Source organism: Camelina sativa, chromosome 5 (assembly GCF_030686135.1).
Source record: "Camelina sativa cultivar CO46 ecotype springtype chromosome 5, ASM3068613v1".
Classification (NCBI taxonomy): domain Eukaryota; kingdom Viridiplantae; phylum Streptophyta; class Magnoliopsida; order Brassicales; family Brassicaceae; genus Camelina; species Camelina sativa.
In genome coordinates this window covers 945,152-967,852 of record NC_141884.1, presented here as the reverse complement: position 1 = coordinate 967,852, position 22,701 = coordinate 945,152, and the positions used below count along the sequence as shown (strand labels likewise).

At 37.2% G+C, this 22,701-nt stretch overlaps 6 protein-coding genes and 1 long non-coding RNA gene across 38 annotated transcripts; 3 read left to right on the top strand and 4 right to left on the bottom strand.

Moving 5' to 3' along the window:
* Positions 1-944: 944 nt before the first annotated feature.
* LOC104788745 (pentatricopeptide repeat-containing protein At3g60980, mitochondrial-like) lies at positions 945-1,571 on the bottom strand. Its single transcript, XM_010514527.1, has one exon. The coding sequence runs from the start codon at positions 1,569-1,571 to the stop codon at positions 945-947; it is 627 nt and encodes a 208-aa protein (XP_010512829.1).
* Positions 1,572-2,064: 493 nt separating this feature from the next.
* Positions 2,065-5,542, bottom strand: LOC104784729 (uncharacterized). 6 transcript variants are annotated; one of them, XM_087451785.1, is made up of 7 exons: positions 5,238-5,542; positions 4,902-5,081; positions 4,750-4,811; positions 3,562-4,657; positions 3,330-3,460; positions 3,076-3,247; positions 2,065-2,977 (listed from the first exon to the last, which is right to left on the bottom strand). In XM_087451785.1, the coding sequence occupies exons 2-7, from the start codon at positions 5,044-5,046 to the stop codon at positions 2,388-2,390; spliced, it is 2,196 nt and encodes a 731-aa protein (XP_087307911.1). In that variant the 5' UTR covers positions 5,047-5,081; positions 5,238-5,542; the 3' UTR covers positions 2,065-2,387. The 6 variants fall into 6 exon arrangements, with proteins under 6 accessions (XP_087307911.1, XP_087307909.1, XP_087307910.1 ...); XM_087451783.1 differs by having other exon boundaries at positions 4,902-5,095; positions 5,238-5,541; XM_087451784.1 differs by having other exon boundaries at positions 4,902-5,111; positions 5,238-5,529.
* Positions 5,543-9,631: 4,089 nt separating this feature from the next.
* Positions 9,632-14,768, top strand: LOC104784727 (U-box domain-containing protein 33). 6 transcript variants are annotated; one of them, XR_015558123.1, is made up of 11 exons: positions 9,632-9,752; positions 10,143-10,456; positions 10,581-10,702; positions 10,851-10,972; positions 11,104-11,208; positions 11,368-11,680; positions 11,775-11,909; positions 12,124-12,648; positions 12,849-13,595; positions 13,761-14,043; positions 14,505-14,768. XR_015558123.1 is itself a non-coding variant. In XM_010509793.3 (10 exons), the coding sequence occupies exons 2-10, from the start codon at positions 10,192-10,194 to the stop codon at positions 13,944-13,946; spliced, it is 2,520 nt and encodes an 839-aa protein (XP_010508095.2). In that variant the 5' UTR covers positions 9,632-9,752; positions 10,143-10,191; the 3' UTR covers positions 13,947-14,274. The 6 variants fall into 6 exon arrangements, 2 of the variants coding, with proteins under 2 accessions (XP_010508095.2, XP_010508094.2); XR_015558122.1 differs by having other exon boundaries at positions 14,502-14,768; XR_015558125.1 differs by having other exon boundaries at positions 9,636-10,023.
* A 77-nt stretch (positions 14,769-14,845) lies between these two features.
* LOC104784726 (U-box domain-containing protein 37) lies at positions 14,846-17,029 on the top strand. Of its 2 annotated transcripts, XM_010509791.3 has the most exons (6): positions 14,846-15,281; positions 15,373-15,494; positions 15,593-15,697; positions 15,857-16,088; positions 16,191-16,523; positions 16,621-17,029. In XM_010509791.3, exons 1-6 carry the CDS (start codon positions 15,060-15,062, stop codon positions 16,816-16,818), a joined length of 1,212 nt encoding a protein of 403 aa, XP_010508093.1. In that variant the 5' UTR covers positions 14,846-15,059; the 3' UTR covers positions 16,819-17,029. The 2 variants fall into 2 exon arrangements, with proteins under 2 accessions (XP_010508093.1, XP_087307896.1); XM_087451770.1 differs by lacking the exons at positions 14,846-15,281; positions 15,373-15,494 and having other exon boundaries at positions 15,792-16,088.
* Positions 16,582-18,233, bottom strand: LOC147943130 (uncharacterized). The gene is made up of 4 exons (XR_015558135.1): positions 18,101-18,233; positions 17,663-18,021; positions 17,180-17,511; positions 16,582-16,804 (listed from the first exon to the last, which is right to left on the bottom strand). It is a non-coding gene; the product is annotated as an uncharacterized LOC147943130 (long non-coding RNA).
* On the top strand, positions 17,241-18,848 carry LOC104784724 (U-box domain-containing protein 33-like). The gene is made up of 6 exons (XM_010509785.3): positions 17,241-17,466; positions 17,565-17,686; positions 17,752-17,873; positions 17,983-18,087; positions 18,172-18,412; positions 18,518-18,848. The coding sequence occupies exons 1-6, from the start codon at positions 17,301-17,303 to the stop codon at positions 18,611-18,613; spliced, it is 852 nt and encodes a 283-aa protein (XP_010508087.1). The 5' UTR covers positions 17,241-17,300; the 3' UTR covers positions 18,614-18,848.
* A 53-nt stretch (positions 18,849-18,901) lies between these two features.
* LOC104784725 (SKP1-like protein 20) lies at positions 18,902-22,452 on the bottom strand. Of its 21 annotated transcripts, none has more exons than XR_015558133.1 (11): positions 22,074-22,437; positions 21,527-21,810; positions 21,127-21,222; positions 20,998-21,049; positions 20,729-20,920; positions 20,533-20,643; positions 20,320-20,389; positions 19,890-19,995; positions 19,650-19,816; positions 19,367-19,482; positions 18,902-19,269 (listed from the first exon to the last, which is right to left on the bottom strand). XR_015558133.1 is itself a non-coding variant. In XM_087451774.1 (11 exons), the coding sequence occupies exons 4-11, from the start codon at positions 21,016-21,018 to the stop codon at positions 19,244-19,246; spliced, it is 774 nt and encodes a 257-aa protein (XP_087307900.1). In that variant the 5' UTR covers positions 21,019-21,049; positions 21,127-21,222; positions 21,527-21,810; positions 22,074-22,437; the 3' UTR covers positions 18,902-19,243. The 21 variants fall into 21 exon arrangements, 12 of the variants coding, with proteins under 12 accessions (XP_087307900.1, XP_087307901.1, XP_087307904.1 ...); XR_015558134.1 differs by having other exon boundaries at positions 20,998-21,028; XM_087451774.1 differs by having other exon boundaries at positions 19,890-19,960.
* Between the last annotated feature and the right edge of the window lie 249 nt (positions 22,453-22,701).

Below are 22,701 nucleotides of genomic sequence, written 5' to 3'. Positions count from 1 at the left end.
TCTGTTCCGCTCCAGTAAAGAAATGTCTCTCCTAATAATATATACCATAGAGATAACTTGTGTGTTACGCATCCCTCCTCTAAGGAAAGTTCATATATTTAAGATGAACGAAGAGAGAGATTGAGGAAACGGCACCGTATATGGTTATCCATTGTTGATAATGAGGAAGAACACGAGAAAATACATCGTTGGAGCCGGGATCAAGAATCGAAAGCTGAGCTTCTCTCTTCATCATCTTTATCTCGACGATATTTCCGTACAAGAATCTGTACTTTGGGCCTGAGATTCCTTTATTTATCCAGTTATACAAAGAGAGAGATTGAGGAAACGGCACCGTATATAGATGATATCCATTGTTGATAATGAGGACACGCATCAACCGCTGGTGGTTATTTGTGATTTGACAAAGAAACCTAACTTGCTTGACAAGATCTGTTTTGCAAGTTCAGGATCTGAGATGCGTATCCTGAACTTGCAATAAACCCCCACAATGAAATTTATTTACATTGTCAACATATGCACCAATCCAACAGTTAGTCTTTTAGATTTCAGTTATTGAAATATAAATAATTTATTTTGGTTATCTCGACATGTAGATCCGATTGATAAAGGGATTTCGAGATGTCTACCGGGAATTTATCAAATTAATTAAAATTTAATTATATAAACATGGACTTGTTCATAACAAATTTTTGGCATGCATGAAGACAAGTACAGATTGAGACAGCCCATGAAAAAGAATGCGAGAGTTTCTTCTTAGACTATTATTAGTATAAGTTAGAAGAAGAGCATCATCTGAAACTGAAACTGAATTAATTCATGAAGCTCACATGTTCGAAAAAAAGAAACTGAAACTGATGATGAAAATAACATGAAGCTGAAATTACTTAGTAGAGTAGAGTAAATTAAAATCTATAATAAGTTAACCAATTCGATCGTTGGCGTCAACTCTTTAACAACGAAGAAACTTGGCTTAGATGTGCATCCACCATCTTGTTTGCTGTTTCCAACGCATCATCGAGCCTCCCGGCCTTTAGATACGCATTGATCATTTCTTCGAATGTTGAAATCTTGCAAGCCGATGGATTCTCCTTTATTAACTTACGAAAGATCCTGTTTGCCTTGGACAACAAATTCCCATCTTCGCAACACCTCGTGATTATGTTGGCGTAAGGTACATGCCTGAATTTGTGCTTAAAGAAGCCTTGTCTTGCACTCACTCCATCGAATGAATCAATTGCTTCCTTAGACATATCCAGTTTGAAAAGCTCATTCACCATTGTATTTATTATACGCTCAGAGTGCTCTGAATCCATACCATTAGTATAAACGAAGACGTTATGGAACAATGACCAAGCTTCGCTTCTCTTACCGTACTTGAACAAAACTTCCAAGAGTGGTTTCTTGGAAGCATCGTCGACCATAAGGCTTTTTTCTAACAAACAAGTGTAAAATTCCATCGCTGTTTCCTCTTGACGTCGACTGAAACAATGCTCAATGAGCGTCACCGTTATGGCGGTCACGGTTACCGTTGGATAACTGTTGTCGCCACCGTCAAGCTCGGTCGTCATGCCCAGGTTAGCGGCACAGCAGAGCGCCCAGCTTTTGTCGAAATCTTGCTGATCCGAGAAATGAGAAACCACAGTTAAACAAATTAAACCCAGCTTTTATATTCTCATCTTTTAAACAAATTAATTGGAAAGAGTTACAGTAACGTTTATTTACACATCTCAAAACTGAAAATCCAGTTTTATTTGATAGCTTGGTGTGGTGCTAAAGTGGCGCTGTTAACACTATAAACCACTCACTTGATCAGAAATTACAAGCCAAGTTCTGAAGTTCAGTGCAGGAATAAGGAAATTTGCTAATTCTTTTGAAACCAGTTATACATTACTGTTGATCTGTCAAAAGTTCATCCTTTAGCATATTGGTTTTATCCTTATCAGATGTTCTTTAATCCATTACTGTCCTTTATTTGCCAAAGAGCTTCTTAATCTGTCAAAATATCTTCTGTATTGGATTGTTTCTTGACTGAAACACAATGAAGCAAGATGTTCTTCTTGATTAAGTTCAAACCTTGTTTTATTCATCCTCATTACAGAACTCAAAACAACATACAACTAACACATTCACAACAGAGCTCAAAACTTTACAGAAGCCAAATGGAAAAGAAAACATAATAAGGACTGAAAGAAACAAAACAAAGCGCTTCTTTTGCAGTCGTTGTTGGGGTATTAAAAGCTGTGGTTGTGTGTATCTGCACAAGAACGAAAACTAGAGCTTGTACATTGAAGTGGAAGTGAAACTGTACAGAGCTAACAGAGGAGCTTCCTGGTGATCATGAGTATCTTTCTTCGTCAGCACAAGAAGTGTTGGAGCAGTGAGACTCAAGGAACCAGCTCGTTGAGTGTTTCAGGTTGGACCACGTATGTGCAGTTGCTGATTATCTCTTCTAATAGTTCATCAAGGATTATTTCACCTGCTTCAGAACCGATGCAACCAATATCAAAGCGGAGGTCCATCCAGTTTCCAGCCCTAGCCAGGTCTTTCTGCACTATCTGGTCTAGTGTGTGAGGAGAAGGCAAAGGTAAGAGATGCCAGTAAACTTCTTCTTGTACCACTTCAGTAGCATTTTCCATCCGAACTGCAGGTTTGACGAATGAAATCCAAGGGCCATGCCCACAAAACTCCATAAGAACTTCATTGATACAGTCAAAAAGAAGTTTCTTATCACTGCAGAGATCTGTAGAACAGAAATCTATGTCATCCATAAGAGCCTGCTCAAGAAGCTGCTCCGAATAAAAAGACCTCGCCAAAAGCTCTTCCCAGTTCAACTCTGAGGATTTCACCACGGCTTGAATGTAAGCAAGAGCCAATTCCTTGTCATCCATCATAGTTTTGACATCATTTGCTTTGTCGGTTCTTGGAGAATCAGCTTCGTCGAATCTTATGCAAAGTGGTTGCATCCGCATTTCCACTAATTGAGTCAATGAAGAAGGTCAGAATCTGAGCTCTGAACAAAATTCTTACTAGAATACTAAATTGGTGCTGCAAATTCTTTATAGGCATATATACCTGAAGAGAACCTGGTGCTGTTTGGACTAGTGTCATCATCTGTAAAGAAAGGCTCAAGCACAGACACAGGACTTGACTTTCCCAGTACATCTGTGGTATTTTCTTGGCAATCAGACATTTTTACTGAAGAGTTTGGTGGAGAACACGGTAACTTCCCCTCATCAAATATTTCCTAAGAACAAGATAAAGCAGGAAATATGAGGCTTTCATGAAGAAAACAATAGAAACTCTATCATAGACTCAAGGAATCAAACCTTTTCCAAGGGTTGCTTGTGCTCAACCTCATCAATATATGCATCTTGGTGGGTAATGGAAGAGCTCATTGTTTCAGACAATGAGTCCATAACAGTCTTCTCTTCCTCTTCCATCTCAGTGTCTGAAATGCCTGCTGATTACTCATCATAAGCGGTTAGTCTCGTTTTGACAGTTCAAAACCCCACCAAGACAGAAAAAAACAGATCAAAAGAGAAGAAGAAATATAATCACCTCCAGTAACTTGCATATCACCAGTAGACGATGTTTCTTCATCTGTGTTTGAATCCGATACTAATAGCTGAGAGTATTGTTCTGAACTGCACTGCTGAAGATTTGGTTTCTCGGTTGTCTGATCACCAACAGTATCATGTGCCAAGGTCACTCTAGGACTGTTTTCTGGTGTGGAGAACTCAGGGAAAGCAAGAATCTTCCCAAGGATTCTTGGTACTTCTTTATCCGGTGAATCAACAACATCTATATCTCTTTCTGCAAGCATTTCAGATAGGTTTTTCTTGGCAGCAATGTATATACCACACATACTCTTCTTCGAATCTTCACTTCCATGGACATTGTCCTCTCTGTTAGACTCACTTTTTGAATCAATGTCAGGAAATATTTCTCCACCTGAAACATGCCTTCCGGAAGTAGTATCTGTGTCTTGTCCCAAACAACCGTTTTGATTCATGTTAGACGACAATGCATCTGGATCAGGATCAGAGTCATATTGAGCATTGCATGGATTCTTTCCAACACCAAATTTTAGTCTTCTTCTGATTCTACTGAGAATTAAGCGAGAACCAAATCTCCCATGTTTGGCCTTGTTGTCTTTAGAAGGTGTTCCAGGTGATGATCCAACATCCAAAGGTTCAGGCTTCAAAATTACAATTGTTTGTTGTGTGCATTGAGAAGTTCTGCTTTCATTTGGAGATCTTGTTGTCACTTTGATTCTCTGAGAGTCCCCTGAAGTTGGTGTACCAGTATTCAAGAATGATCCTGCTTTAGAATCCAAGACCTGAAATGCATCCACCAGGCTGTCACAACTCTCTACTTCGCTATCCTTCTGAGCTATCAATCGCTTTATCAACTCGCTGAACTTCTCTTCGGAATCATCGTTTACTTCTTTCTGAGTACATTGATCATCATTTAAGTTCTCTGCATGATCGTCATCATCACCAGCAATCAAAACGTTGATATCCTCACTGATTTTGCTGCAGGGTCTACTTCTCCTCTTCCGGTTTCTGGACTCACACTTTTGCTTACTCATCTTCTCATCAATCTCCTCTTCAATGAGTTTCTTGACACTCTGCATCTCAGCTTCTTCACTCTCCTGAGACAACAACACAAAACAATCTACTTCAATAACCATTAACTTAACACAAGAAAAGTAAGCTCAAAGCCATGAAGGAAGTTAACAAAGACCTCACAGTCACAGTCACAGGTAAGCTGCTTCTCAACTTTAGTCTCAAACATTCCATTATTACCTGCATTAATTGTTTCATCAAACCAACAAAGTGAGAATCTTTTCTTCCGTCTCAGAAACATTTTCTCAATCATGAAGAAAAAAACAGAACCTATGATTCGTTTGCTTCCACGTTTCTTATCCATCAAAAGCTTGTGGGTAGATCCACCATGTCTGAAATCAAACATGCTCATAAACACCCAAACACATCCAATCCCTTCTCTTGAGAGATGTCTTCTACAAATCTCTTTCTCCATTAAAATCCACAATACTCTTCTTCTCCTCTCTCTCTCTGTTGAGCAAAATCTAAAAAAGGGAGTAACTATAAAAACAGATACCAAAACTGTGATTACAAACAAAGAATATTATGTCTGAATCAAAAAAGTAGTCTTTATATGATTCATGCATTGTTGATCCCTACGAAAGAAAAGAGAAAAAGAACTTTTACCTTTTAGAATCCGATCCAATGCTTGCAAGAAGAGGAACAATCTACTGATAAAGCAGAAGAAAAAAAAGTAGTGATAATACTTTAGTCTCTCTACTCACTCAGAGTTCCATATTTATTGTTAAAGAAGAAAGCTGAAAGATTATAGTAGTATATTTATTTCAAGATTTCGCATAAAATGCGGCTTTCTTGGCTTATTTATTATAGTAATAGGAAAAAACTCACGAGAGGGTGACGACGAAGCTCGAAGCACGAGGGTAGATTGTTTTTGCAAAGTGTGTCATTTAGTAGACCCACTTCTCTCACCAGAAACAAAATACTCGAATTTTTTAAAGTAAATACCCAGAGATCGATATCAAGTAGAAAACAAGAGTACTACTTGATTAAATATAAGTTTGACATTTGGCATCAGATTAAAAGAGTTTTACATTAGTAACGACAAAATCCGATCAAGTTTCATAATTTACGTAATAATAATATAATAGTAGTATAAATAATACTAGAAGAAAACGAAAAAAAAAAAAGTCAACATCTTTTGTCTTTCTTGTTTATTTCCGACATTAGAAAAATACTAAAAAACCAAAGAATCAAACTCCATTTTCTTAATCAAAACCTAACTATAAATTTGTACCTCTTGTTTACTTTAAGTGTGGACACACATAATTATACACAAACAAACGTATGTGTAGATAATTAGATATGGGGAATAGTCTCTCGGAGTCGGTAAGTAAATGGTCCTCTGGAGCCAAGTTGTCCGAGTGAGAGAGTACCGTACGGCGATATGTGTGTCGGGAAGGGCAAACTCGTCACTTTATAACGTTCCTTTTTCTTGTTTTTCTTTTTTTTGGTGTCTGTCTGACTGACTCACCACCGTTTATTTATAAATAAATAATGTCTCTTACCAAAACAATTTTAAAAATAAATAATGTCAGTGTGTGTTAAGTCCCAATAAAAACTAAATGGTTTTAATAAATGTCGAGAGCACGATCGTGATATTTGAAAACAAGGTTTGCCAAGCAGAAATACAATGTAGTAAAAAACTGGATTTTGTTTTTTTACAGGTTTTTTGGGGGTCAAATATGGTTATATAAATCGTAAATATGGAAAACGAATGAATTGATTAAGTAGAATCACGCAATATACGAAGAATATTGCCATAAAATGTGTAATACTTGTTAACCAGTAAAATAAAAAAATTACGAAGAATATTGCCATAAAGTTGCTCACAATTGGCAAACTCCATTTATGATTATTTGGACATTTGCTATATATGTAGGATCAGCATATTATATACAACAGCGAACGATGTTGATCCTATTTTGGACCACACCTTTTTGTGAAAACTTTTTGCGAATTTGGAGACGTGTATCCATCCATGTACATGAATATTTCTCACATAATATATTCAGACAGTTACTATATGGTTTTATATTTCGTCGTTAAGCATGCACCAATTTAGTATAGTTATGATGTCCATTTCTCATAATATTTATAATACATAATCTATTATCTAAAAATTAAGTCCGATAAAGTGAAAAAGAATACATGCACGTCACTCTAGATTCTAGAATGTTAAATCAATTTTTTAGTTTTGATCCGTTCGATTATCACCATTAATTGATTATTGCATGTAATTCTGTTTTGTACTGTAGTAATTAAGATTGATATAAATAGATTCAGTTTAAAGAGAGTTAATACCTTTAAGTAGCCGTAAAGAAAACCCCTAACTAGAAAGCAGCTAGTAATTATTTTATAGTAGCACCAAGATAAAAGACAAAAGCAATTAAGGATGGAAAAGAAAAGAAAAAAGAAGAGACAAAAGATATTAACAAATGTTCGCAATGAAGACCTTAAAAACAAAATTAAGTAACCGACAACGTTTCTTGTATTTTACTCAGCATATACCAACAGAAGAAACGACGACGTCATGGAGTATACGAAGCATATAGTTTCTTAGGATTCTTCTCTTACATTTTCGTCTCTCTTGTCCTAAGCGCATGTGAAGATTTGATGGGCCATTTGCGCATCGCTTTCTGCATTGTGTGTGACTCATACAACACAACCCGACCCGTAGGTTATGTGCAAGCAATGTTTCGTTGTTCTTGTTCGTTCTTAGGTACCATCGCCGAACTAAGTCTTGTAATTTACTTAAACTGGAATTTAACTAAAAGATTAGAAAGCTAACAAAATCAAACGGTAGCGTCATGTGTAATCAAATGCATGATTAGTTTCTTGACTTTTTATATTATATAATTTTCGTTTTTGTAGGTTAATTATATATAACTCTTTCATTATGTTCTACCTAACAGAAAATCATAGATATAATTAGTGTAATCTTATAAAATAAGCAGGGTTGCCATATAACAACTCTATCTAGTCATGCACCACAATCATCTTAGTTAAAGGTTTTGGTAACATATAAGTAGTCAATTAGTCATAAAGAAAAGACGGTGATAACGTAAAAAATAATGATGATATGCATGACTCTCTGTTAAAACTTAAACATCTCAATATGATTGATCTGAATTTTGGAACAAATATTTTCCCTTTTAAAATTATCAAAGTTTATGTCATCAACTAGCTGGTTATTACATCAAATTACCTGGTGATGCATATGAAAAACTTAATATAAACAACTAATCAATACAGATATGTTTTTCCAACAATATGTATCATAAGGATTTGAACTAGGATGATGTGGCAACCCTATCACTACTACGAAGTACTAATAGACACCAAAATAAGTGTATAAAATTCCTTCTAGACGTCAAAGTAAATTTATTTATAGAACTTTTAAGCTGACATATATTAATTTGTCCCATAATTAATAATCGAACACTGAACTAATGCCAACTAAGAAAATCACATCACAGAAAAGGAAACATTAATGTAATTAGGCACTCCCTGAAAAGGAAGAAGCCAAAATCTAAAAATGCTTGGTGGGTGAGGAAGAACGGACTGTGAGAGCATGAGTGATTATGTCCTATAATTTGTGCTACCAAAGCCTGCAATTTAAACATGTTGATACGTCCTTGGAAATTTCAGACTTTGAAAGCAAAACTTTGGGCTCGGACTCAGAATCTAAACCAGGCTTTGAAAGCAAGCCTGCATCATATATTGCCCATTTAATAACTTCGTTGTCATTTCTCATTGACTAAAGGCTAATTGTTGCGACTAATATAAAACCGGAGTTACATCCGTACTTAAGTTTAAAATTCTTCACACATATCTAGATTGTTTAAAGTTTTAGCCGTAAACTAATTTTAAAATCATCACATTTTATCTAATTTTTTTTTAACTAATAATGCAATCTTTATAAAATGAATCATTAAAAAATATGAATAGAAAGATGATGATATATATATCAAATAGAGGAACCATGTTATAGATTATGGTTTGTTTAATACTAATACGTATGTCAATCCGGATCCCGGTTATCGTGAAGACTAGTCATATATCATATCCAATTAAGATTATATCCCTAACGGAAACGTGCACGAACAAATTGTCAAATTCAAACCACAGTTTTTACGATGAAGCTTTGGACTAATGAATAAAGGAGATGCCACATTCCAAATCGTATATCCTAAGTTGAAATATTCCATGATAACGATATTTAATTTAAAAAAAAAACTAATAATTCAATAATTTAGGTTAGTTAAATGCTAAACTATAGTGAAATTGTGGATGTGCTTCGCCTGTCTTCATATCATGAGACAACCTTTTCTTTATTTTTTAAAAACCTGTCAATTACACATTAACGTAATATTCAATAAGATATAAAATTCTATATCGACGCCGGGGACATAGATAATTCAAATGAAAATGACAAGGGAATAAGCATTTGGGGGAATATGCCTATTAATTTACATTATATAACATGGTACAACCACACACGCCAAATTAACAATTCAACTAGTTCTTGATTAATCGAGAAAGAAAAACTTGAAAAAAATATGATTTCATCTTATATTAGTTGTTTCAATTTACAAGATATTTTTCTCATCTATATATTTCAACACAGAAATGTTTAATATTTTGAAGACAAGAAATATATATTTGCCGAACCAACTAACGAAATTAGTGTTTGACGTATAATTATATTCAATAAACACCGTAGAACTATATGGATTCAATATGTTTATTACCATTAGAATGATATTTGTTAGAAATTATTTATGTGAAGATATTAGTTACGCTATCGAAAATTCATATATATACGTTTGGTTTGATAGATAAAAATACATATATACGTTTTTCTGTAGTCTACGAGTTGTTGGTGTACCAATCTCATCTGTGCTATGGATGATTTTAATCTCACTAAAGAAGTACACGTGTCATTAATCGGTTAAGGTGGACCATCCAACTATATAAGTAGTACTGTGTGAGTGCCCACAGCAGATAAATAAAAAACCTCTTCTCTTCTTCTTTTAACTTTAAGACTCTCTCATGTTCTCTCGACCACGTCACGTTTGATTTGAGCATCAAACAACAAATCCCCCAAGAAGCTTCGTTTTGGTATGTAAAAAGCAAAAGCAAAATCGAATAAATTAGTTTATACAACTTTTTTCTCAATTTTAATTTTTCGTTCTCTCCTCTCATAAACTTTCCGAGAAAATCTCAGTTGTCTTGGTTGTTCTGACCAGGAGTCGTTTTGGTCAATACGTTTCGAAATTGATATCATATAAAAACTCTTTCTTCTTCTTCTTCTTCTTCTTCCGTATCCGTAGACTTTTTTAGGGTTTCAATACGATTTCGAGTGTCTGTTTTGCTTCAAAATTTCAGTCTGGTATGAACTTTCCCTTTTGGGATTTTAGAAACTTCTATTTTTTACTCGCTTGTTGATTCGTGGTTCCGGAGTTATCGGTTTGGATTCTCAATTTTGTTTCGTTGTTATGTGGATTTTAGGAGTACAAACGATCTGGTGGTTTGGTTTGTCTGATTTGGTATCGGAGAGATGGCTTTGGTGACTCCAATTCCAGCAATGGGTGAAAGAGCTGGATCCATGAGATTTCACGGAATCGGTAGCCCAGGATCAAGGTCCAGTCGGAGTGGGATTATGGACGAACCGGTTTCGCGGCTGATCGAGGAGAAAATCTTCGTTGCTGTGGATAAACACGTGGCCAAGAGCAAGTCTACACTCATCTGGGCTTTGCAAAACACTGGTGGGAAGAAGATTTGCCTTGTTCATGTTCATCAGCCCTCCCAGATGATTCCAGTTAGTAAGTACCTTCTTTACTTTTTGTGTGTGTGTGTTTTTTTTGTCCCTTAAGAGCCTAATTGTGTAGTCTGGTTTCTAATTTGTGGTCGTTGATCTCTATTCTTACTGTTTTTTTCCTCATATAGTGGGCGCCAAATTTCCAGTTGGTTCTGTGAAGGACGAAGAAGTTAGGGTTTTTAGAGAAAAAGAAAGGGCGAAAGTACATATGATCCTAGACGACTACCTTCGTATATGCCAGCAGAGAGGGGTATGCCTTCATTTTTTGCTTTTTATAGGAAGAGTTGTTTTACTTCATTGGCTAGCACTAGGATAGCCGTATGAAACTTTATTAGATAGTGTATTACTTGACAATTTTAGTTTCTTCTAGAGAATAATGGTGTCAATTATGATTGTAGGTCAGGGCAGAAAAGATGTTTATTGAAATGGAATCTATCGAGAATGGAATTGTACAACTGATCTCTGAGCTGGGAATTAGGAAGCTTGTCATGGGAGCAGCAGCAGATAGACACTATTCAAGGTATGCTCATAGGATTCAAAATTCGTTTTTGACTCTCTACTTAGGCATATTGAATCAACTCTTGTAGATTTGTCTGCTGTCTTACTCTTAAATGTCTTAATTTTTGGCCTGCTCCATCGTTTGACTTACAGGAGAATGACAGATTTGAAGTCCAGGAAAGCCATCTTCGTACGCCGAGAAGCACCTACTCTTTGTCATATATGGTTTACTTGCAAAGGATACTTAATTCATACAAGGTTTGGCCAATTCTTTTTCTCATATTCTGTAGATTTCAAAATGACTTATACGAGTCAGCCATGTATAGTAGTCTTTAAGCTTCCAGAGAGCTGCATTGGCATTGAAGCTGACGCATCTGTGGCTGCTTATTAGTAATCTTTATTGTGCTATCATTGCAGGGAAGCTACGATGGATGACACTGAATCAGAATATGCATCTCCGCGTCCTTCCATAAGTGCAAGTGATCTACTTCAAACTTTCTCTACACCGGAGTCTGAACATCAGCATATATCTCGAGTACAGAGCACCGATTCAGTTCAACATTTTGTAAGCAATGGAAGTTCAACTGAACACAGCGGGAGGGTGTCGGATGGGTCTTTAAATACCGATGAGGAGGATAGAGAATCTGATGGCAGTGAAGTAACGGGAAGTGCAACAGTTATGAGTACAGTTGACGAGAATTCTGGCCATTCATCTCCCTCCAATTTTCCGGTATGCCATGTAGTTCCTAATGGAAAAAGCAATGCATTTTGATTTTGTATACCTTGCATTCTCAGCTGTCCAGGAATTTTTTCCATCATTGCAGGATGGTGTGGATGATTCATTTAACAATAAAATCCGAAAAGCTACGTCAGAGGCTCACAGTTCTAAACAAGAAGCTTTTGCAGAGACTCTTAGGCGTCAAAAAGCTGAAAAAAACGCACTTGATGCAATCAGAAGGGTGAGTTTCTTTGCAAAAATAATTTAGCTGGCACTGACATTTTCTAAAGATGATCGCTAGATATTCTAGCTAGAGATATACTATATCATACTGGACCCTCATGTTTGCTAGCGTATCACTTGAAGAGATTACTAGACTTAATGGTGGTGCTTTTAGTTACACCAATAACAGCTACAATAAAATATTTTTCTGATAATGTTGCTACGTACTATAGGCTAAACAATCAGAAAGTGCCTATTCTGAGGAGCTGAAGCGAAGGAAAGATACGGAAATAGCAGTAGCAAAAGAAAAAGAGAGATTTGTAACCATAAAAAATGAGCAAGAGGTAATCATGGAAGAACTTCAAAGTGCAATGGATCAGAAAGCAATGCTTGAAAGCCAAATAGCAGAGTCTGATGGTACAATGGAAAAGCTAAACCAGAAGCTTGATATAGCTGTGAAGTTGTTGCAAAAGTTGAAGGATGAACGAGAGGAGTTGCAGACAGAACGTGACAGAGCACTCAGAGAAGCTGAGGAGTTAAGGGGTCGTGCAGAAACTTCAACTCTACAGTTACCTCAGTACTTCACGGATTTCTCATTTTCTGAGATTGAGGAAGCAACTAATCACTTTGATTCGACCCTGAAGATTGGGGAAGGTGGATATGGAAGCATCTACGTTGGTATACTCCGTCATACACAGGTGGCTATAAAAATGTTGAATCCTAACAGTTCGCAAGGCCCTGTAGAATATCAACAGGAGGTAATTTCTTGACATATTATTACTGAAGCTAAGATTTGTTCAAATTAAATTGTTTGTGTCGTTTCATGACTGGTTTGTTGTGCATAAACTGCTGCCTCTACTAAAAATGGGACTTTGAAGCAGTCCTTCTGAAGTTTTAATTATATAGTATTTGCTGTGGAGGAGCTTTGACTAATTGACTAATTCGTGCGGCATTGCAGGTTGATGTGTTAAGTAAAATGAGGCATCCAAATATCATTACGCTAATTGGAGCATGTCCAGAGGGGTGGAGTCTTGTCTATGAGTATCTTCCGGATGGAAGCCTTGAAGACAGGATAAATTGCAAGGACAACTCTCCACCCTTGTCGTGGCAAAATCGTGTACGCATTGCCACTGAGATATGCGCAGCACTTGTCTTTCTTCATTCCAATAAAGCTCATAGTTTAGTTCATGGGGATTTGAAGCCAGCAAATATCCTTCTCGATTCCAATCTCGTTAGCAAGTTAAGTGACTTTGGGACCTGCTCACTACTTCATCCAAGTGGAAGCAAAAGCGTGAGAACTGATCTCACAGCCACAGGTGCTTATTTGGATCCAGAAGCTTCCAGTAGTGGAGAGCTAACTCCAAAGTCAGATGTTTACTCGTTTGGGATTATCTTATTGCGCTTGTTGACTGGGAGACCTGCCACACGGATATCAAACGAAGTGAAGTATGCCCTCGATAACGGATCATTGAACGACCTTTTGGACCCTTTAGCAGGTGACTGGCCCTTTGTTCAGGCGGAGCAGCTTGCTCGCTTGGCATTAAGATGCTGCGAGACTGTCAGCGAGAATCGTCCGGATCTTGGAACTGAAGTGTGGAGGGTACTTGAACCTATGAGGGCTTCTAGTGGAGGATCTTCATCTTTCCATCTTGGCCGTAACGAGCACCGCATAGCCCCTCCATACTTCATTTGCCCCATTTTCCAGGTAACTAAAATGTATAGTCTGAGTATTAATTTCCAATTTTATTATAAATCTCAGAAAACTTCGATCACAAAGGCATTGAAATTTGCTTGTTTGAGATCTCACACCATTATGTTGCAGTTTAATGGTACTAAACCCGTTTGTCCTCTGGTTTTACAAAACTTTCAGGAAGTCATGCAAGATCCACATGTGGCTGCAGACGGTTTCACATACGAAGCAGAGGCTATAAGAGCGTGGCTGGACAGTGAACATGATACTTCACCAATGACCAATGTCAAGCTTTCTCACACCAGCCTAATCGCTAACCATGCTCTTCGTTCTGCGATTCAAGAGTGGCTTCAACATCATTGCTGAAATTAAAATCCTTCAAACCCTCAACCCCTGTTCCCGCAAGTAGTCTCTTATGAAAAAAAAAAAGTTTTTTGCCTTTCTCTGCGGGAGGCAACAGAGAGTGAGTAAGATTAGTTTTTTTCAGTCTTCCTTATACATATACATAATACGATCTCTCCATATTTGTTTACTTTCTCAAGCATAGTGTAAGTCCTCCATATTTGTCATATATGAAAAGAAGAGGCTGGTGAGATTTGTATGTGTATATATTATATATATATGTTCTGTATGAAAAAAGTTGTATGTTTATTCCTTTTGTGTGAGAAGAACTGCCTCAATTTTTGTTCCTCCATTATGTTCGGCTTTCTTTTAGCACAAAGATTAGCCTCTGACATGATCTCACTAGTGATGCCTTTACTTAGCTTAACTTTTACATAGGATGAGTCTTAAATTATGAAGTCAATACTATCGTGTAATACTTGTTTTCCTCCTAGAAGAAGTTAACCTTTGATTGCCTAATATTGTGATTATTATTTGTTAAAAGTTCTTAACTTCTTATGATTAATCTTACTTAATTAGCAGTGAGGTCAGGTCGTTTTGGCGGCTAGTGGCATAGCTGTAAAGGAAACTCAGGGTTGCACTGAGGTAAGCAACCTAACGCAGAATTGAAAGACATCAATCTGGAAATTGCTGAGACAGTGAGACTATTCTTCAGTATTTTCTTTAAGTCTTGTGGAATTTGTGTATCTCTGTCAATATGTCGACATTCCTCTTCGAACATAGATATTGTCGTTGAAAGTCATAAAGCCTTCATTATTTTAATACATGATACAACTTCTGCGTTAAGGCTACGTTTCGTCATTGGTACCGTGGTTGACTTCGTATGCATGTTATAACTGAACAAATTTTCTTGTTTGTTGATTGCTTCATCTCTTTTCTTGTATTGCAAAAGTTCATGTTTGTTATTGTTTATTAATCTCTTGAGTGAATTAGAGGAATGTTTTGAGTGTCATATATATGGAGTGTGTTGGAAAGAGGAGCTTCGATCCAAGCAAAGGGGAAAAGTGTTGGCTTCACGAGGCTTCAATGCAGCGTTAAACGCTGAATCCAGACCAAGCAAGAGAGAGATAGAGAGAGATGATGAGCAAACCAGTTTCGCAGCAGCTGCTAATGGATGAGAAGATATATGTTGCAGTGGGGACGGAATTAGGGAACAAGTCCACTCTTGTTTGGGCGATACAGAACACTGGAGGCAAGGAGTTCTGTATCGTCCACGTTCACCAGCCGCTCTACAGAAAAGAAAAGGAAAAGGCACAAAAGATCATGGACAAGTACCTTCAAACATGCAGGCTAATGCAGGTATGTTTTGGTTACTTCTATTGCTGATAAGTGATATTATTTATTTGTTTGATGATACAAGAGATAAAGAGAGCCGATTGTGATATTCTAGGTCCGTGCAGAGAAGATACTCATTGAAATGGAGTCGGTAGAGAAGGGACTCATCCAACTGATTTCAGAGCACAATGTCAAGAAGCTCGTCATGGGTGCTGCGTCAGACAGCCACTATTCAATGTACACACCGGCATAACTAACTACTTTTGGATTTTCATCTTTCATGGATCTTTCTTGTTATCTTCACTTATTGATTCATCATTATTCTTAATTTGCAGGAGGATGGCAGATCTGTTATCCAAGAAAGCCATTTACATTCGTCAAGAAGCGCCTGCTACTTGTTGTATATGGTTTACTTGCAAAGGATACCTGGTATATACAAGGTCTATCCCGAGTCCCTGTAATCTATGCTAGAGAAATCAGACGGTTTTTGGAATGCTATTTGTGTTTTATATCTGACTCTTGTGGTTTTAACAGGAACTGGGATTGTGAGAACAATCACATGTCAGAAGACTAATATATCTGGTGATGGTATAATGCAGGGAAGCTATCATGGGTAACGCATCTCTTGAGTATGCATCTACAAGTTCTGATCAAGATTCAGTCCGTTCACGAGGATCTGTATTACCTTCGGGCCAATACACGATATCTAGAGGAAATGGAAATGTGTATCAATTAGCTGTCTTTGAAGCTGAGAAATCGAAAAAAGAAGCAAGCTTGGAGGCTTTCAAGCATCAGGAAGCTGAAAAAGAGAAAAATAAAGCAATGAAAAAGGTAACAAGTTCTTGGCAATCTCTTCCTTGCTCCTACAATTTCTGTTGCCATTGGGAATGTCGTTTTTGCCTGATGATTACGAAGTTTTCTGACCAAATGTAGGCTAAAGAATGGGAAAGTGCCTATTTCGAGGAGTTGAATCGTAGGAAAGAAACAGAAATGGAGCTGACGAAAGCGAGAGAAAAACTCGAAAAGATGAGGTATATATCTGAAAACCGAATAACCGAGTCCTATATGTTGGTACAAAAGCTGCAAGACAAGTATAACTTGGCAACGAAAGCGTTGAGAAAAGCCAAGGAAGAACGAGATGAACTGATAAAAGGACGCGACAAAGCAATTATAGAAGCAGAGGAGCTGAAGAGAATCCATGAGAAGGTCTCTCGATCTGATGAGCACCGTGAAGCTCCTCAGTACTTCATCTGTCCCATTTCACTGGTAAAACTAAAGTCAATCAAGAGAGGAACCGAAGATTGCATCTAATCATAAAAACAAATTATTGAAACCTTTTTTCTTCTTCTATATAATGTTGCAGGAAGTGATGGAGGATCCACAACTAGCAGCAGATGGATTTACATATGAAACAGAAGCCATAAGAACATGGCTTGAGAGTGGACATGAGACTTCACCAATGACGAACAAGAAGCTTCTTCATACAAACTTAGTTCCAAATCTTGCACTTCGATCTGCAATCCAGGAATGGCTTCACGCTTCACCCTCTTCCCGAAAGTGAAAGAAAAAAAAGAAATATAATTTATTCTTCAGCATTTGCTTCAACGATCTCGTCTACTTGTAATGTAATAATGTATATAAAACCCATGTAACTTGAAAGACCTTTTCTTCATTCTTGTTTTTTTATGTAATACAATCTGACCATGTATATATTACGTTGAAAGCAGCTAATAAACTAAATAAAATATGAAAAGATACCATGTTGAATAACATTTTTATATTGCATTTTCTACATTGTTCCTCATGGTTTATTATTTCTTTAGATTTTTTTCATATCTTTTGGAAAAATAAAACCATCGATCATGTCTTTTTCAATAACATATAGGTATAGATTGATGGAATATTCGAAGGAACAGAGATACCAGAATGGTGAGATGTGCAGCCATTGGGTGTCTTCTTGTCCAAGTAAACAAGCCAATGCTTATGCAAGAAACTTATCTCTTCCAAAATCTTGTCTCTCCATAAGTTCCTTCTTCTCAGGCTATGGAGGAAACAGTCAGCTCAGGGATACTTGAAGAGAAAATCTTCGTTGCAGTTGGGAAAAATGTGTGGAAGAACACATCAAATCTCCTATGGGCGTTAGAAAACTCCGAGGGAAACAGAATCTGCATCCTTCATATTCACCAGCCATCTCCAACGATTCCTGTCTGTAAGTGTTGTTGTTTACCCTCTTTTGGCTTTCTAATAAGTCTCCCTGGTTAATAAGTATTGACTTTAATTAAAACTCTTGTCACTTCTAATGCAAAGTGGGTACCAGATTCGAAGCTTCCACGGCTGATGAGGAGTTAGTGAGAGCATATAGAGGCAAAGAAACGGTGAAAACAGACAAGATTCTACAAGAGTACCTTAGTATTTGCCTGAAGAAAGGGGTATGTATTGTGCATGTCAACTCTGTTTTCCTTAATTCTTTCTAAAAGAAGGTTGGTTTCTGTAGGTACAGGCAGAGAAACTGTGTTTTGCAATGGACTCAATCGAGAAAGGGATTTTGGAAATGATACAACAGCATAAAATCAGGAAGCTTGTTATGGGAGCTGCTGCAGATAAACACTATTCCATGTAATAATTGCTTTGGCTCATTGAGATTAGACATGACAATCTTTTTGGATCTCTCTTGTTTGTTTGCTCGCTAATTAAGCCCGTGCGTGCGTCTTGTTATCGTTTCCAGGAAAATGGAGGATCTTAGGTCCAAGAAAGCAAGCTTCGTCTGCGAACAAGCGCCTGCTACTTGTCAAATACAGTTTACCTGCAAAGGAAACCTTATCCACACAAGGTTTGGTGAAGACCTTTTTGTTTTCACAGAGATATCCACAACTGCTGGATGCTGCTTTTTGCTGATGTTTCCTGATCAATGTAGGGAAGCTAGAATGGATGAAGTTCGAGCTCTCTCTGCGCTCTTGTCTGAGTTTCAGCGGCTTGGGTTGCCACAAATAAGCACCAATACGCTTCAAGAGGTAGCAAGTTTGGATGGACAAAACGACAAGGGATCCTCCTCCTCTTGTCAGTCTGCTGGTACATTGTCACACCCCGGAAGATCTGAGGACTCAATAAACGAAGTTCAAGAGGAACCGAATGACTCATCTTCTCAAGTTTTCCCGGTATGTGTTGCAACTCTGACTAGAAAATATAAAGACCCTGCAGATTATATTATATTCATTACATGATCTGGTTGATGGAATTGCCTACTGTGCTTGTTTCATCAGTGCAGCGGAATGGGACTAAACATGATAAACTTCCTGATCAACTACACCAAGCTATGGCAGAAGCTCACAGTTCAAAACCATGAGCATCGTGAGTGACTCTCCAATTTAAACGTCTCCTGAAAGAAGAGAGAGAGAGAGATAAAAACTGCAATGAACTGATATAGTTGTATATACAATGTATGTAACAAGAATCATTTGTGTGAGATGTAGCTACTTGTGACTTCTTCTTTTCTCGTCTGGTGTGACTTGTGAGTTGTGATGCTAAAACAAATGGAACCTGTCTTCATTATTTCTTCTTCTTCTAACTATAAATCTCAGTTTAAGTTATCATCAAGCCATTGATCCTGATCAAGGCGAGTGTTGTTATGTTTTTCTTTTATCAAATAGTCTAAGGAACTTCAACCATTTATTACATTCGCAATAGTGTGATACAAGAAAGTGTGTCTATGATTAATTTCTGATGCTAAAACAAAATACCTTAACGTAGAACTAGATTCTAACAACTAAAATAACTTACACGTGGTTTTACAAAGAAAAGGACGGATCACTAGACGAATGTTAAACATTCAAAATCAAAACTGTTACATGAGGACACGCATCAACCGCCGGTGGTGACTAGTGAACCATTCTCTCTCTCTATTTGCTCACATACATAACCAAAACTGTTTCATTTTCAGCTTCAATTGTGTCATGGAGATTGACCTTTAAGTTCAAACCATAACCCCATCAGTCATCTAGAGTATGTCTAAAACCTGTTTGTCATTTATTTAACACCGCAAGCGTCCAACTCAACATTACGATTAAAGAAAAAAGTATAAGATAATGACGCCAATATAGATACCACCATACCTGTATGCCGTCTTGTAGTCCCGTTGCCATTTATGGAGAAGTGTACAGGCCTTCTTTCTTGTCCTAGCGACCGAACCCAAGTGGAGTTCAGTCTTTGAGCAAAATCTTCTACCTCTCTGTAATAAAATAAATACACCACTCATAAGAACCAAGTCTATTTCATTTCCCAAATGCAAGATTTTGATGGAGCTGATACTCATCTTTATTCATGACTTGGAGAACAATGTGTAACATTCATTATAAGAAATATATCCTAGTTTTGATTTAACAAGGAGGGTCTTACCTATCAAGCATTTCCCTCATGGCTGGATCGATTTCATCGTCTTCATCTTCAGAGCTGGCCTTTGGTGTAGAAATGTCATCTTCTGCACTAGGTAAGTTGGGTACCTCTCTCATGCTGGACCCGGTCTCTTCAACACATTGTTGTTTGGAATGAAGATCATGTGATTCCTAAGCACAAGGAACGCATCATTGACTTGGTAAATACCGACCAGAAAACAAACACAGAGAAACTAGTCTGAACCTTATCATGAATGTCATTTGAAGAAACAATCTTCTTTTTCTTCTTCTTCTTTTTCTTTACCACCTTGGGATCTGTGAAACAGAATTTTCCTTACTTCCAATGAGGCCTTCAAAAGGAAGTAGAATAGAGAAAGTAGAAAACTAAGAGGCAACACAAACATAAAATCACAGACCAAATATCTCAATCAAATATGGATAATATTCACCAAATCAATATTAAAATGACAAATATGTAGCTCAAAGAGGAAAATATAGTCAACAACCAAAAACATACATCACTGAATCAACACAAAAAGAATCCAAACATGTACTATAATGTGATGGTACAGTACTTCAGAGTTAAATAGAGAACTTGGAGCAGCCAACGAAGAAACAGAACAAATGAAAGGAAATTGTGAATTTAGAAAACCAGTAAGGTCAAAGGAAAGTACCTCTGCTGTTAATAAATGATAACAGGTCATCCACAGAACGTTCATCCACATGTTCTTCAACCTCAACATTCTAAGACATGGAAAACCCCAACTTCATAAGCTCATGAAACAGTTCAATCTTACAGACCAAATTACCCTCAATTTTCATTCATAAAGCTACAAATTACAAATTGCAATATCCTAAACAAGTTAAATAGAAAATGCTAAACAGACCTTCAATCTCTCTCTTTCTTTCAGCTCCTTTCTCTTCTTTGCGTACAATCTATTCAGTAGTCGAATCCGTGGATCATCCATCGTGTTCTTCAGAGGCTCTAATTTCTCCTCCTGGATAAATTATCAAAGAGCAGTCAAAAAAAGAAGCAGATGGAGAAGACACATCTCAAGAAGAGATATTTTGAGAAGCACATACCTCAGTAAGGTCATCAGGCAAATGAAATATTTCTCGTATCTCCTCAGGGGTTTTGCCTTCAATGATCCGTGCAAGTGCACGACTAGTAAGATCAACCAAAGGCTTCAGCTGCAAACTGTCAGCGGCTGATGTTAACTCACAGAGCCTCTTTGTATCCATTCGGATGAATCTTTCATCATAAGTTTTCTGTTCCTAAAGAGTGGAAAGTAGATGTATTGAAAAAGGCCCGACAGGGTATGAAAATTTATTCAATAATATAGAATACAAACCTTGTTTGAACGTCCAGGCATTTGATGAAATCTGCAATAATCAAGAACCAAGCTGAACATAGCTGGATTAACTCGCTGTGGAAGCGATATTGCATGATTCTTAGAAGATCCAACACCCTTCTGTATTACCTCTTGACATATCATGGGACAGAACATTGCAACCTCTTGTTCTACTTGCTGGATTGAGCCATCAGCAGTTTGAAGCCATATGTAGGACTTCATCGTCTGAATCCATAACATTGCGAAAGAAATTTAGTCATTCAATTCCAACCAACTAGCTCATGTAATTCAGATGGTGAGAATAAAGTTAATCATGAATCAAACACTAAACTGTAAAAATCCATGTATCAAAAAGTGCCTTAGTTTAATACTGAGAATGTCATGATATCTAACAACCCTCTAACCATCACAACCTTAGACAGTACTAGTTTAGGCATATGCCCTATTGCCCTATTGGTCCTTTTCCTTTAGAGTTGAAGTAGCTGACTAAGATAGTCCAGTAGTAAAAGGAAAGGAATGAAATTATTACCTCTGGTTTCATGACGGCCAAATTACCTTCAGACATTGATGATAGATCTGATGTGTCTTCTTCTGTTATAATTATTACTACACCTTAGCTCCAATAAGTAGGTCACAGTCACACCCTACTATACAAAAACCTCCGTTCTACCTTGAGCTCCAATATGCACACTCTCAAATCTCTTTTTGGCCAAAAAGATAAAAAAGCATCACCCTTTAATGCTAAAAAGCATCTCTTTAACGGTATCTGACGAGCAAACAAGCCAAATTTGAACCTTTAACATCCAATTCAATCTACAAAAGTCAAAAATTAAGCACAAATAAGAACCGCAAATCAGAAAAAAAAAAACGAAACAAGAAGTATCTAAAAATTGATCCAATGAAGCAGCAAAACAAAAACAGAGCAAAAACAGCCGTATACGTTTTGGAATTATCCAAAACACATAATAAAAACAAGTAAAGCAAACAGATAGAGATACAAGCACGCAATGAATCACCCAACAAGCTCTTTTAACCAATGGGGAAGTCAATTATTTTGGAATAAACGCGTCGTTTACCTTATAACAGAAATTGGGTAATGGAGGTCGACTTGCGACGAAGGGATTTTGAAACGTGGTGGTGGACAGCGACGGCGGACGGCGGCGGCCAAGCGATGTGGAGCGGATAAGAGAGAGAAAGCGGATTTTAATTCATTTATTTTTTAAAAAAATATACATTCAGATGATGAGAGTGAGACACGGAGGAAAATAAGAAAATGAGAGGACTGATCAAGTCCAGGTGTCATTACCACGTTGGCTAACTGATGGCTTGTGGTAGTAAAAAACAATACGGCAAGAACGTTACGTGAAAAAAGAAACTAGGGTTGGTTAGTTAGCGAGAGTGGTTCGAGTCGGTGATGCTTGTTGTGGTGGTTTTAGGTTCATTCGCCGTTAGACCAATTTTAAATTTTACAATTAGGAGACTTTGTTAAAAAAGCCGGAGGCGCTTGTGGACTAAAGTATATAAGCCCAGTTAGACGTTTGGGCTTTATTTATCCAGACGATAGATAGGCCAAGTCTTCGATATACAGTTTATATTTCCAAGAAATTTGGTTTTCCATATTGAGTTTGAATTTGAAATTAAATTGTAGGAACTCTCTCAGATCAAGCTCACACATCCTACGTGAAAATGAATAATTTCGGTCAT